We start from the raw sequence: 15,353 nt of genomic DNA on the forward strand, positions 1-15,353 counted from the left end.
TGCGTATCCATACTCTCATTTCAAAATAGACTGCTCTATCTGCATCAAATAACCATTACCCAATTAATTTCATCAATCTTTCGATTAACATTAATTAACCGTTGACCAACGAAGGTTTTTTACAGTACCCAAAATCACTATCACAAGAAGATAAAAGAAAGAAGGAAGAAGAAAGCAGAAAGAAGAAAACTATATACTAATGTTCCATTATCCAAACAACTAAACAATTTCCTTTCAAGTATCCTCAAAATATTAACAATCCCCAAATAATGAATCCTACCAACAACTCAGCCCTAAAATTTCCCACATTTAAACAAACAAAATACAAAAATGATCACACAAATGCACAATGAAAAAAACTTCAATAATTGCAGCAACATCGATTAATTATCCATTGACAAACCAATCTCACACACAAACACACTACCCCAACGATACAAATCGGTTAAGCAGGCCAAAGAAAGCGGACAGAAGTGGGAAGGAGGTGAAGAGAGTGCCCGACTTCGTCGGCGTCGCCGTCGCCGTCGCCGTCGTCGTCGTCGTCGTAAAAACCGTCGGGTGAAAGGGGAAGAGAAAGAGGAAGAGGTTAGAGGCGTAGGAAGAGAAGCTTGCCGCGCGGCGACCGCGCATGTGCGCGTTTCGTTAAAACGACGAAGCCGAGTGCGCGGTGTCGGGACGATTTTAGACCGGAGCAGGGCCTCCTGCCGTCAGATTTCGTGGCGCACAGGGTGTGCTGTGCCACGGGTCAGGAGCGCGGAGAAGAGGTCGCCGGAACAGGAAGATCGGCCGCCGGTCGGAGGCGCACCCGGGGTGAACGAGACACGCAAACACGCGAGGTCCGCCCGGCGAGAGGGACAACGCAGATCGCCACCACCGCTGGGATTCCCGCCGATCACCGAACGAACACGCCGCCGCCGCGCCGCGGAGTGATGTCCATGCGAGGCGAAGTCGGTCTCCGTATCATCTGACGAGATGACCTTAACAGGTAAGAGAGCCGCATCGGACGCCGGTCACCGGCGTCTTTAACACTAGGTTTATTACGGACGTTCATTGTACGGTTTATTCTATTGTTTCCAGAGAAATCGATGTTCGTTTGTTTAGATCTTTGGTGGAAATTAGGGATTTAAAAATATATTGCGGTACATATTCGTGTAATTGCATCGATCAACGTAAACATTTACCAAATAACATTTATCGGATTCGATATGCGTCACATTGCCGCGTTCCGTAAACCTAGTGTTAACGCTCCTTTGGTCGGTCTCAATCTTCGTAGCATTTTAACCCTTCGAGGAGGTACGTGTACTTGGCGACATGGTTTTATACCTGGAATGCGATGGCATTAATAATTTTGTTACTTGGGCGATAATGATAGGATCATTATGTAGCATTCTTTTCCTCTGAGATTTGGAAATTTAATAGGTACTTCAGGTTTCCTCAGATTTTGGATAGGATGGAAAGTCTTCATTCGTAAGAAGCTAGTATCTGTAAACTTTGGAATCTTAATTTCAATGTTGATGTTAGTGTTCTTTTATGAATGTAGTTTCAATTTTGTTGATGCGTATCATCCTTATGAACTTAATGTTACGAATGCGAGTGTTCTCTGTAATGTTACCTTCAATGTTGCTGATATGGGTGTTCCTCGTAAATGTGACTTCAGTGTTTGTTAGATGGGACCGAGTTTTCTATTGATTTCTTGATTTAGATGCCGGGAGCATGTTAAAACAAAGGGGGTGTAGTATTCCATTAATAGTGCTGTATCATGGGAATTTTTTCCATTGAAAGATTGGAGTATCGAATATATGGTAAGCTGGCGGAGCAAGGTGGAAATATTGCAAAGGCAGTAGCTGTTTGCGAACGTGTTAACGTTTGGGTTTACGGAATCCATTAAATCGATGAGTGTTCGGTTTTCTGAATGTTATTTGAGGTAATCCTTTGCCAACGTGATTAACTCTGCGAAATGTAAAGTAGAGGAATTTGATGGAATTAGATGTATGAACAAGTATTCAAGTGTTCAATATTAACGTTTGATTATGTGAAAAAGGTGGAGTTAATTAGTTTCACCTGCAAACGAATCAGTTGATAAAAGTTTGCCTTTGTTTTTTAATTTACAAGATCCGTATCAACGAACATCAATCTTTTTAAGATCAATAGAATAAAGTATACAATGAATGTACGTGTTGAAACTTTAATGGACTCTTTTTGTAAAAATGGTAGTCATTTTTTCAAAATTCTTACGTTTATGTACGACGTATTTGTTATTACAAAGTTCCGAGAGGAACTTTACAGATCCCCTAAATATTGAAGCAGAAGTGGCTAGAACTTAGGAGACTGGAATACCGTACGCACGATTGAGAACCACCGCGCTTTGATTTTTATTATTTATTATTATGAGTAGATATATCATGAAATCTCGGTGGACAAAAGAAGGTGGGACATGAAGAAGCTTATTTAGGTTTGTTAATAAATATGGTTTCCTCAGATAGAATATTACAGTTCGCTCCTTTAAGAACGAGGGTATGATCAAACATCGATGTCGTAATAGAATGAAAAAACGTCTTGAAACTTCGAATGTTTAGGAAGAAAAAAAAGATATGAATCGTTTCGGTGAGTTTTCACAGCGTAATGTTTGGTCCTTAAGTCGAGATGAGCTGGGGATTGCTGGTTTGATGACATTCGTTAGGGAAAGGTTAATAATATCGATGAAAACGTCTTTATTTAGATCGAAATGTTGCGGGAGTTTTAAGCGGTTTCGACGAGGCGTGGAGGTTTTGTGCTCATAGGAAACGCGTGTATAACGATCAATTTATCACTAAACAAGTAATAGACCACAAAAGAGCGAAATGTTCAATAAATTCTAATTGAAATACATAATTATTTCAAAGACACTTACAGAAACGTTCACGAAAATAGAGAGAAAAATATGAATTAATCGGTTCGTGATCGATTACGTTCGGTATTGTTTATTTTTTACAGTATTTATTTATCCCACTGCCGGCGAGAAGCTGCGCGCGTGCGCGGGGAATTCCAATCGCGGCGATTGGCACGAAATTTCGCGAGGGGAGGCTTTTGTCGAACGCAGGGATCGTTCGGTGAGAGTGTCTCCCGTTTTATTATCTTAAGCGGTTTCCCTCCGGCGTGTTTTCCTCCGCACAGGTATCTATATTTATGCCGCGACGTTTACGTGCGTGTAGTACCGTTTCTGTAGCGATTTCGGTGACCACGTGACCACCGAAATACCAGGTAGTTCGCGAATAATAAATTTTCGCCTACGGGCTAAGCGCGACGTTACGGCGCACTGCGCGAGATCTCGACGGTCTCGCTCGTGGATTACAGATAAATTATTGTTATGAATAATAAGTTGACGTTCGAGAAGTCGGCGTTAAGACAAATATATTTTTCACTGGTTTCTTTGACAGTCGTGGATATAATTTGAATTAGTTAATCTCTCATTATCTGATTCTTTTGTATAGGAATTTTCCTGGAGGTCGTTGGTTAAAATCAGGTTTTAAGTTAAATCTCTTTTATACAATAGTTTAGAAGATAGATTCTGTGCCGAAGAACTCAAAGAAGATCGAAGAAGTTTGATGTAGATGATTTTAGGTCAAGTTTTTCGACAAAATTGGATTTGAATGTATTCGATCTCAATGTGAAATATTATGTTTCACGTAATTTCAATACAAGTTTCGAACAAAATTAATTACTGAATTATTTGCGATTGTTTTTTTCAGAATTTGAATACAAGTAGTGCTGGTAGGAAAGTATTTATAGCTTTAAGGAAGGAATAAAGGAATGAAAATGATTAACAGATTAATTTTGTAAAGGTAGTTTAGTTGTGCGGCGTTGCTTTGTAAAAGTGACGTTCACATTGGTCGCGCGCATTTTCGTGGCACATTAGTAATGACCCATTTTATTATGCAATGTTGGTGCTCGCAGATTACACGACGAAAGCCAAGGGACCACCGCAATGGCTGGAGCCAGACCAGGTCCTTACGGTTCATGGGCGCGCAGGGGACGATACAGTCATCGAACCGAAACTACGATGGTCCGACGTTTTCGACGAGCTACGATTCGAACTGTGAGTACATTTTACCCTTTTACAATTGTTTCCGAGCTACTGTTTAAATTCTAAACGTTGTATCTTAACAATTTAACGCTGGAAATTGAATGCTTGTTAAAATAGATACTAACTGAAAATCTAATAATAAAATTCTTAAAACTCTTAAAATCCTTAATATTCTTAAAATCTTTAAAAAAAACGCTAGAAATTTAATACTTAATAAAATAGATACTAACTGAAAATTTGAACGTTAAAACTATATTTCTTCTTTTCATTTTCAAAACTCTTTTCTTAGACATTTTCCGAAAATCAAAATTTGAATGAATGTACTCTTCTGATTCGTATGAGAGGATTAAGTCAATACAATAAATAATTCTAATGTTAACGTACCACTGTTAATACTAGAGTTTTAACAAATGATAAAAATACATAACATTGAATTCATTACAGCTTCACAATTTTTTCTTCACTCAGAGAATTGAAACTAAAGCGAAACTGAATTACTGATCGACCTCTGAAACATTAAAAAATAACGAAAATACATACCAATATTTTATTATTCGAATAACTCAATCATTTTCCAACAACATTCAATAGTAGATACAAAAGCCAATAATGCCAATATGGCGGTCATCATAAAACAGTGAAATATATACCAAAAACATTGCCACTATCGATATCGAGATCCTACTTACGTAACAAGGATAATTATAAAGTAACAGAAGAATCTTCAACGAACTCATCGAAGTACATCGAGTAATCGAAATGAAGATCGGTATCGTTGTTACCGATAGAAGTTCACGACCCCCGCGCCATTCTTCTTCTAGTACTATGGACTACTTATTCCACGCTGTCGTTTACACATTATCGTTCATTCTCGACTATTGGCCCTAATTTCAGTGGAAACCTTGAAACGTGCCAAGGATCAAACGCAGTTTATTTCGAGCTGTCGCGCACTTAATTTTCACGGAGGACCAAATTACACTCTCGTCTCGTGTAATCGCATTACCGGTTTTCGCTTGTACATACAGCAAAATCGCGCGTAACGCGACAGACAATGAATATTTTTCAAAGCCACCGTATGCTCCCGTGTACCACCGAACTTCCCTTAAATCGTGCGAGGATCTAAAAATAAATACTTAACCTTTTTTTCTGTGATTCTTTTCGCAACCGAGCTTGACGAAACTATTATAATATCAATATTTCATTAGGAAAAGAAAAGAATCTGATACTGATTTTGTATCTACGTTGCTCTAAAGGTTAACGATCGATAATAGAAAAGTATCGTTTCATTTACATTCAAAAGAAGCAAATAACGTTTAAATTCGTCGACTTCGGTTTGAAACACTCATTACGAATGTGACACAATATTATAAAACAAGATTTTAAGGAACAAATTATCGTAATTACTTTCTGTTTACTGAAATGCGTCATAGTCCATAGAAAATAAATTAATTTTCTTACTACGTAAAGATTTCTCTGATTATATTAATAGAAATCGCAAATAAGTACCTCCTTACCAAAATTTGGTAATTTAGTTTGAATTAGTAATTATTGGGTAATCTTTTCTTAATAATCTGGTTATTACCATAATTTTGTAAGCAGTCTAGGAAGGTGAACGATTCGGTGCATAGGCATTTGAACGCTTATTTCGGGAACGCGAGACATGACCTCATCTAGCCTCGCCGCTTAAATAAGACAAAGTCTTATGTCGGATCGAAGGTGGTAATTGTTGTCTTTTATAGACTATTCGTCTTCTGATTCATCCAGTCTGAATCTGCTCGGTCCGTCAGCCTGTCCGTCGCGTTCGTGTGGACATACGGATTATCCCGGTGCAAGCGGAATCGTATCGCTTATGATTTATGTGCTTGCTTAACGTCAGAACCTCCGCACCTGCTGAAATCACCGGTCCCGATTTTCTTACTTTGCAATTACTGAAATCGTAAAGGTGTTTCCATTGGAAGCTGTTTGTAAAATTCATATTTTAATTCACGTGTAACACAGAACAGTACTTTAATTAATTTACTAATATGTTCAATGTTAATCATTTTAAGTATTAGGACATTATTGCGTTGATCCTTGTTAGTTTCCCTATTGTTATGAATATCAAAAAATAAAAATATAAAAAAATATTTTGAGAGGATGTGGTATATACCAAGAGTAATAGGCGTTGAATAAAGACTATAAACGTTATGATATAACTATTTCTTTATTTCCATTAAACTTTGTTTTCACATAAAAATAGCTAGATCTCAATTATAACGAAAACGAGTTTGATAAATTGTCGTTTTCGCTCAATATTCTCTTCAGATCGCTTAAAACCCTCGAAAACAATGGTTTGACATAGCCCCAGAAACTAAGAAAAGAATGACGCTGCATGTTTCGCAAAACACACGGCATCCAAAAACAAATTAATAACCCCAACAATTTCACATTTCAAACATTTCCGACCACCTTGTGCGTGTCGTATCATATCTCTAAACTGCATTCTTTTATAAACGTTTCTGGACCGAGAAAATACTAATTCAAAGTGTTCTAAAAAAACTAGTAATAAAATGAGGAATAAAAATCAACAATAAATAAAATTAATAAAAATAATCTATTAATACAAATTTTGAATGGCATCGGATAACGAAATCATGCGGTCACGCTTTCACAATTTCTACGAATTTCAAGTTCAACAAATCCTGAGTCACATTCGTCAAGCTGACGACGATCCTTTCGAAATCGATAAATGTTATATAACGGTGGCAATAATAAATCTCGGAAACATCAGGATCCACATATGTAACGTGTGCCACGAAACCGAATCGTCGCCCGTCATTCTTGATGATTCTCTGGCCGAGCCATTCAGACGTTAGAAAAGCCGTGACGACGGAAACGTTTTTCCCGCGAACTATGAAAATCTCCGTGTCGCACAGTAGTCCGAATTGCCGGAAAAAGATCGTGAAATGATTTTTTTTATTCATCATAATATTATTCTACAATTTCGTATATTCCAAATCGACAAAATATCAGTGAACCATTCATTAGCTTCACGTGTTAAATTCACATTTAGAAAATCCGTAACCTACTACTTACACTTACACAAATAATTTTCGTAATTTATTTCACTATCAATGAACTTAATACCAGTTACAATCGTATACTCTACATGTAAAAATTGAATTAATGTTACAAATATTATCATTCAAAGGTGCAAGATGAACAAATGACTAACTACCGCGACCTTCAGTTACAAAACAAATTTGGTCCTTATAACACATGTGTAAGTACCAAACGTGTTACAATATTATATGCAGTTACACTCACTCTTCACTCGTATTCATCCACTATCGATTCCCAACATTCTCCCTCTTTTATCCTACAATTTGGATCACCGTGATGTTGACGTTTCCCGGCAAGCGCGCGCGCGCTTGGTCCGTCCGTCGTGGCGCGCGGCGTCTAAATTCGACCGAGCTCCGAAATTTTCGCGAAAAGACGAAAGAGGCGCTGACTCCTTGAGAGTAGCAAGCATCCGGCTCTCTAGGATGCTGCACGCTGGTTGCTTATAGTTTTCTTCGAACTATAGCGGAAGGTGGCGGTGACGTGGAGGTGGAAAATCGGGCGCGGACGACCTGGCGCTGGCATTTCGCTATCAGTCTTCCGACGAGGGAGCGTCGCGACGATCGACGAGCGGCCAAAAAATCCGCCTCCGGATCGGTACCAAATTCTCGCGGCGGTTTGCGATCTACCCGTAGATCGGTCGATCCGGAAACCCGTGGACCGCGACGGGATCGCTCGGCGATCGGACGCCACCCCCTCTAAACCGCTCGCAACCCCTATTCTCTAACGAACAATTTTCTCGTCGGTCCTCAACCAACCAACCTGCAAAGCGTGTAACACGAATAAACACAAGTCAAATTCAACGTGAAATAGTTCGAATATCGCTTATTACTCGGTTTCCTGGGTTAATTCTGTCAGTGAAGGAAGATACCAGGAAAAGCTATCAATTCTTGTATAGTTTCTCTGACTGGTTTGGTCAGTGAAGGAAAATACTAGAAACAGTTCAAATATTCTTTATTATACAGTTTCATTGGCTAATATTGCCAGTGAGAGAAGATACTATGATTGTTGTTCCATTGGTTAATTTCTGTTAGTGAAGAAAGATACTAAAAACACTTCAAATATTCTTTATTACACTATTCTCCAGTTAATCCTATCAGCGAAGATTCTAGAAAAAGTTCAAATATCAGTTCCTATACAGTTTTCCTGGCTGTCAGTGGAGGAAGACAAGTGTCAAGCCGGAGTTCTTCTAGAAATCAGGTGTCCCTTATAATCGAAAGCGTTGGTCGATGTTAAAAGTTAGATTATTGGCCAGGGTCGCTCGAAAGGACGCTAGTCGGGTTTATTTTAGCGGGCCCGTCGGTGGCGCGTCTCCTCGACCAATATTGCCGTGACACCGCGCCGGAGCGGGGATGACAGCGTTCGACTGACGCGCGCGCCCGTTGATCCCTCCGTTACTGAAATATCGACGACGCGTAGCGGCGACGCGACGTGATCCGTGGACGCGGACATCAATGCGTCGATCGGGATTCCGCGACGCCTGGTGGTACACGGTACGCCGTATGCGGGACCGCGCGACCGGTATGCGCGGTTCGACGGACTCACGAGTGATAGGTGGTGAAAGGTTCGGCAGTGGTTAGAATCTTGACTCGTGAGGAGGGTGGTCGGCGCCAAAACCCCGCCGCCGGTTCAGTATGGGAAGCGACTGCTGCAAGTGCGCCAATGGCAACAAACCCGCTATCACTGGATCGTTTTCCGATGGATCGGAACGTCGGTAGGGTGCAGACACGTGTTCCGGGATAGGTCGGGGTGAGATGGAACACTTTCTTTCTTGAGAATCATCATCTTCTCTTCTTGAAATCATCAATATCTTCTGTTATGTCAGAAATATTGTTAACAGTGGAACTACTATACCCTTCGGAATGACGGGTTAGTTTTCTTATTTCATAATTATTGGTAATCTTGCGCAGAAGTTTGTTTAACTATTTCTCCTATATGCATTCACTTCCATAAATAGATAGATTTTTTATTATTAACGATTTTTTATAATATAACAGATTTTTCCCAATTTCTTTTGTATATTTGTTATAGTACGCAAATTAAAATATTTAGTTTCAAAATTGTTTTATGAGTGTTAAATATGTTAAATGAGTTTGAAACTAAATAGTTTCATTTGGGTACTATAATGAATATAGAAAGAAATCGGGGAAAATCTGTTGTTGGAATTTTTATTGTCAGTGTTAACAGATACATGTGTTTGTGAAAGTGAATATACGTTGGAGAAATAATTAAATAAGCTTTTGTGCAAGATTCGGTATACCACTGGAAATAATTGAAAATATAGATATTTATCAATCTAGATGAGACAGGTCCATCTCACCCAGAAACACCCTATTTTGCATTTCTTGGTAATAATAATTAATTGTTGAAGGTTGGATGGAGGTTCGTTAGTTATGAAATGAACAAGTTAATTGCGTTTGATTGAAATTGAGATTGAATGAGATCGCAGGTTATTTTATAAAAGAACAAACGAAAGTGGCCATTGTATTGTTCAAAATTATCCAACTTTGTATGTCTGTAATTAATAGGCAATTCGTGCTTTGAATTCTGCGAGACACGTGCCGCCAGTGATTCTGTCAACGGTCGTCTGACATTAGTCTTATAGCGGTACGCAGTCGTCTCGTGCAGACTTCACTGATATATTTATTAATTAGAAATTATCAGAAATAGAAAATGAACCATATATATAACAAAAATAACCCTTTTCTTGAAGAAACATTAATTTTTTATGCAAAATAAACTACAGTTATTACATATGAATGAAATCTATGGTGTCGCAATAAAACATTTCGTACATTACTTATCATTTACTTATAAAATACTTATTATAATTTATGAATTTGCGTGTTTTTGTGACGATTCTTTTCATGAAAATTATTGCATTCGAATTTTTGTACATGCTCGGTTTCCGAATTGCGAATCTGCATTTTTAACGATTAATACCTTCACTAAAATCAAATCGGAAGTTATCAAAGACGCAATTCATGATTTTCTAGTTTGTAGAAATAGGTTCAAATAATAATCGGTCACGCTTCCAAGCTTAATTCAGACAAACAAATGATCTAGAGCGCCTCAAACACTTGGCATTGCTCTACTGCCCTATTTTCGTCACCTTTTTACCGCGACAGACGACCCGAGGGAAAGAATCTGCGTTCGATGTCGGCAGGATTGCGTGAACGCGCGTATGATCGAATTTTTCGAAGGCTGTCGATCGTTCGGATCATTGAAATATCTTGAAACGATCTAGAAATGCCTTAGCTAAATATCAATGACGAAAGTGCACGCGATTTACGTAAGTTCATTGCATTCGAAGCGCGATTCTTTCTATTTCAGTTTTTACTCTTTTTAATCCTATTTTCTACTTACTCCTTTTTCTTTGGTTTTTCAACCCTTTTTTTCCAAATTATATTAATTAAAATATAAAACTGTTAGGTGCATGAATTCTGGTTACCCGAATCATTTATTACGATAATAATGATTTTTTAATCGCTGTAAATTATTCTATCATTAAATTATAATTCATTTTATTCGACTAATTTATACAGAAGACAACGCAAACAGTTTTGAACATGTAATTACTCATTCAACGCTTATACGTCATGATTTTCCTTTGTGCCTGAGAAAAGATTTAATTATGAATTAATGATTTACCAGAAAATTGAATAATTTATCAAAGGATAATTAACTTTTGTATTCAGTATTTGAAAAAAAGTCATTACAAAATCTATTGTAAAAATAATACATTTTTTATTAAATGGGTTACGTTATGTTCATTCGAAAATGCCAAATGCAATTTCATTTGAGAACAATTTTTATATATTTTCTGTATCTGTTATCCAAGTTAGAATGTTGCCGAATACTGATAGAAACACTGTGTAGACCAGGAGCGGTCTTGTCATTCTTAAAATAACGATCGCAGTTAAGAACAGCGTCACTAAGAAAACGTGTCAAAAACACATTGATAGTTTATAAATTGAAAAGTCGTTTAATGCGTGTAACTCTTTTGACCCCGAATCTATTATGATCATTGATATTGGAAATTCTATTTCAATTTCTTTTATATTATTTACTTTTTAATTGCAACCCCCACTGAATTTAATACTGACTCAATAATAGGAACTTTGAAACTAACATGAAGATCGTATACGCTTAATACTTTTACAACTGAGTATTTATAGATAGTTTATGTCATCTTTATGTTATTACTTAGTTGATGATTATATTTAGTTGGTGATACCTACTACCACAATAGAATCTTAATACTGCAATGTTAATGCAGTCTGTTTTTAATCCAGACAAAGTTTCTTTTCTCTAACTCTAAGAATGACTCACACTTATTATTAAACTTCTTAATATTAATTAAACTTTTTTAGATTTAATCTGCTTCACAATATTTTTTATGTTCTTGTAAATATACAATATTTTCCTTGATATATTGTATTTCCTACTATTCGACCAAAGTTCAAACTTTCAATCGAATCGTAATTTTTAGATAATTCTGTTCTTACACTTCATTATCCTCCTAAAATCTCACTAGTTACTATTTATATTAATAAATATTATCTATTACATATTTATGATTCCTTTGACAGAACTTCCAGCACACTGAGCTATCATTCTCCAATAAATAAACGAATCCAACTCCAAAACAATACAATTAATATCATAGAATATACGTAATAAGATTCAAAAATGAATCTTCAAACCAGCTAAAGTAAAATTCAATCGAAAATGTACGTTTCATTTTCATCAAAGAAAACATCAAAGCAAGTACTTCAGAAACAATTTAACAAGCTACCGCAGCGGGTGTATCTTTAATTTCTTGCGAAACACCCAAGTGCTCCCGCACAACACAGAGACACTGTGCGCGTCTCGTGTATTTATAAATTCTTACTCCTAAAGAAAAGACTTTCTTCTAATACACCCGCGCGATCATTTGCCCGCAAACCTTAAACTTCCAAAGTTCCTATGTAATCCTTCCTAAAAAGAAAAATGAATATCTTTCAAACTCTGATATCCGAATCAAAGAAAACTATCATAAAATGTTAAGTGTCTAGCACTCAATAGTGACGTGGAAGCTTCAAATACTCGTCCTTAAATCGTGGAAACAGTCGGTCGTGTTTGTTTGGCTTGAAGACTTCTGCAAACCCCGCTAGATAAACGGGAAGAAGATTGATCGAAACTATGGAACACGGAATTTGTTTCTCGGCCGGGAGAAATAGACATTGCGTCATCGTGCCGCGCGCCGCGATTCGTCCTCTATACCGGCGGCCGGTACAGCTAGCGCTGCGCCGTAAAAATGGCGACTGCAGGTACAGTTGGCCCACCGCGTCCATGCCGAGCTCCAACAAACTCAAAGTCCACAGAGGTAAAGGGAATCTTCCACTCATGATGCTCGCATCAGTAGTTATAGAACAACAGTTGTTGTTATTGGTGACGCTCTGTATCGAAGAAAGTAGAATAGAATGCGACGGAGTAAAATGTAACGTACATTGACGTGGGATTTCATTTCTGCGCGGCAGCGGATTTTTATGTTTATCAATACAAAGGCTCAACTACTATGTTTTCTGGAAAGACCGAGGTGGGGCATGCCGCCGAACGCTCTTGTCCTTGTGCACATTTAATTTGGAGAAACTCGACATGGACGTGATATGGTCCAACGGAGAAGACTTCCCTTGTCTTGAAAGCTAAAAACTTAAGGAGGCAAAGAGACACTGGAAGCGAGACCGAATGCGACGAAGTGAGATGAAACGATTGAAAATAAAATTCACAGTGTCGCTAATTCAATTCTCTACCGTGACATCTCACTCCGTCGCACACGGTCTTGTTTCCATCCCTTATTATTGCCGCGCGCCAATATGATCATGCGTGGAAGACCGAGACAGCCCGAACATCATCAGTGGAAATATCCCCTTGTCTCCCTGCCTTTTTAGCTTTTAGGACAATCGATGTCTTTTCTCCGTTGGATGATAGGCAGTGTAGCCAGATTAGGGAAATTGAGGGGATCACAGTTTATCCTCTCCCTGGCGTTATCACTGGGTTCTGCGGTGGTTGCTGAGGTTGTTGGAGGATGCCTGCTGATGAGGAATAGGGTAGTGGAAAGGGCAAGCCGGAATGGGGAAAATACAACCGTTAGGTTACTTTTTGGCTTCACTGGTGGTAATCCAACTGTGTACTCCCTGTTATTCACGAAGAGAGCCTTGAAAGGAATGCGAGTCTCATTAGTCAACTTCCATCTTTTCTCATCTCATTTTCAATACTAATTTGCCATGGCGGTTATACACAACCAATAAAAACCATAAACAAAATCTCTAGCGGGAGACTCCTATTGCCTTTGTGTCGTCCCGGGGCTCATCTCGTAAACAACGCTGAGTATAGTAGTATTTCGACAAGTAGCCAGACTACTTACAAGTTGAAAAATCAGAGGAGCAGAGAGACTCTTCCTTTCATGATGTTTGGACTTTGATTTCTATTGTCACATCTCACTCCGTTGCATTTAGTCCCGTTCTATCCTTTGTTATTGCCACGGCCAATAACGACCATGCGTCAAAGATCGAAGCAGCACGAACATCGTGAGTGGAAGGGTCTCCCTGCCCCGCTAACTTTTTAACTTGTGGGTAGTGTGCCAACTTGTCGGAGCACCACTATAGCAGCCTGCGAGGACGGCTAAAGGATGCATCACCCGTGTGTCGAGGGACGCGTTGCGCAAACACCCCGTTTCGCGGACGAACTGAATGAGCCAGCAGTAATAGACAAGCCGATCTTTTCTAATTGTCCGACACGTCGAAGAAGAAGTAGCAAATAGCACGGCGTTTGACCATCGGTCCGATTGGACTTCGGCCATCGCCCCGAGGAGAACCAGAAACTGACATTTGAGGATTGCAAAACCGTCCTCATTTCATTAGAAAGTGTTCCTGTTCACTCTATTTTTTACCGGATGTTAACACTTAGCCAACCGAATGGGGAGACCTACCGATTCTCCCTTAGTAATGCATTGCCACTTATTTTATTTACTTATCTTTTTTTTGTTATTTTGGTGTTTAGGAAGTTTTGCACTGGAGACATTTGGAGTCCAATAAATACCTTTTTTACTTTCGTAAGACACGATTTTTAATCAATCTGTTGAATGAGTTTAGTTAAAGGTACTAGAAAAGATTATAATTATAGTGTTTTTTAGGCGGCTACCCATGAGTGTTAAGAGAGACCTGCGATTTTGTCTAACGATGTTTGTTACGAATCAGATAAAAAAATGTGAAAAGTAAAATTTCAGATCATTCGGAAATTCGAACGAGTGTTGGAAATTTTGGTTTTTGGGTAAAATTTGTATGAGAATATTTTTAATGTATGTTAGTTGAGTTTTTTTATAGTTTTGTGTAACTTTGGTATGATAATTAATTTTGGAGAATAGTAAATGATAATATTGAATCGATATAAAAATTATGAAATTTGAAATAAAAAGATTATTTTTCCTGCCTCTTAAAAAATTTGAGATTTTATATTGCAAGAATTTACATTATACACTTATAAAATGTTAGAATGAACGGTTTGATTCAGATTCGAATTTACGTTTCTAGAACCATGCGGTTGCGAACTTTGTAATTCTGAATGCATTCTTCCGCTATTTCACGTTTCGGTATACGCTTCAGAAGTATTTATAGAATGTCTGCGAATATTTTAAGATCACAAGTGACTGATATAATCCGTCAAGTATCTAATTTTGATAAAACTATGAGTGCCTGAAGAGGCAGGTACGACTTCCTGAAAACACTATGCATACTAAAAATACTCACAGGAAGGGAATTCTCTTTTCTTTATTAAGTTTCCTTCGGCAACTATTTACTCTTTTCCACTTTGTTCGCATATGGTGACGCGAATTTTGGTTTGTAGCCAAATATTTAACATTTGTAGTGGAATATTAAATAACACGGACTCGATTATAATTCACAATATTCAAGAAAGTTAAAAAATTATAGATACAATACGTTTCAACAGTAGAAAATAGTATTATAGGCTTCAAAAGTCAAATTTCTCTTCGGTAAATTTAATATTTAACTTAATCGTCTAATAATTACGTAAATGATTTCATTATTATCTATGAATAAGTAATTTTTTTAAAATAATGTATCTAGTAATGAATAGATAGGAAGAATTAATGTATTGATCAAATTCCTTAGATTGGTGTACATTTTAA

At 37.8% G+C, this 15,353-nt stretch overlaps 1 protein-coding gene and 1 long non-coding RNA gene across 4 annotated transcripts in view; one reads left to right on the forward strand and one right to left on the reverse strand.

Moving 5' to 3' along the window:
- The first annotated feature begins 670 nt into the window (after positions 1-670).
- Positions 671-15,353, forward strand: part of LOC116424354 (uncharacterized) — an 85,584-nt gene continuing 70,901 nt past the window's right edge. For 2 of the 3 annotated variants that reach the window (XM_076369166.1, XM_076369168.1), the window contains exons 1-2: positions 671-985; positions 3,934-4,075. In XM_076369166.1, coding sequence (XP_076225281.1) covers positions 973-985; positions 3,934-4,075 — 155 coding nt within the window. In that variant the 5' untranslated portion in view covers positions 671-972. Of the gene's footprint in view, positions 986-3,933; positions 4,076-7,692; positions 8,877-15,353 lie in introns of those variants that run through there. The other variant, XM_076369167.1, reaches the window with a different exon arrangement.
- Positions 4,628-7,489, reverse strand: LOC143174721 (uncharacterized). The gene is made up of 3 exons (XR_012998966.1): positions 7,370-7,489; positions 5,646-5,991; positions 4,628-5,182 (listed from the first exon to the last, which is right to left on the reverse strand). It is a non-coding gene; the product is annotated as an uncharacterized LOC143174721 (long non-coding RNA).

Source organism: Nomia melanderi, chromosome 7 (assembly GCF_051020985.1).
Source record: "Nomia melanderi isolate GNS246 chromosome 7, iyNomMela1, whole genome shotgun sequence".
Classification (NCBI taxonomy): Eukaryota; Metazoa; Arthropoda; class Insecta; order Hymenoptera; family Halictidae; genus Nomia; species Nomia melanderi.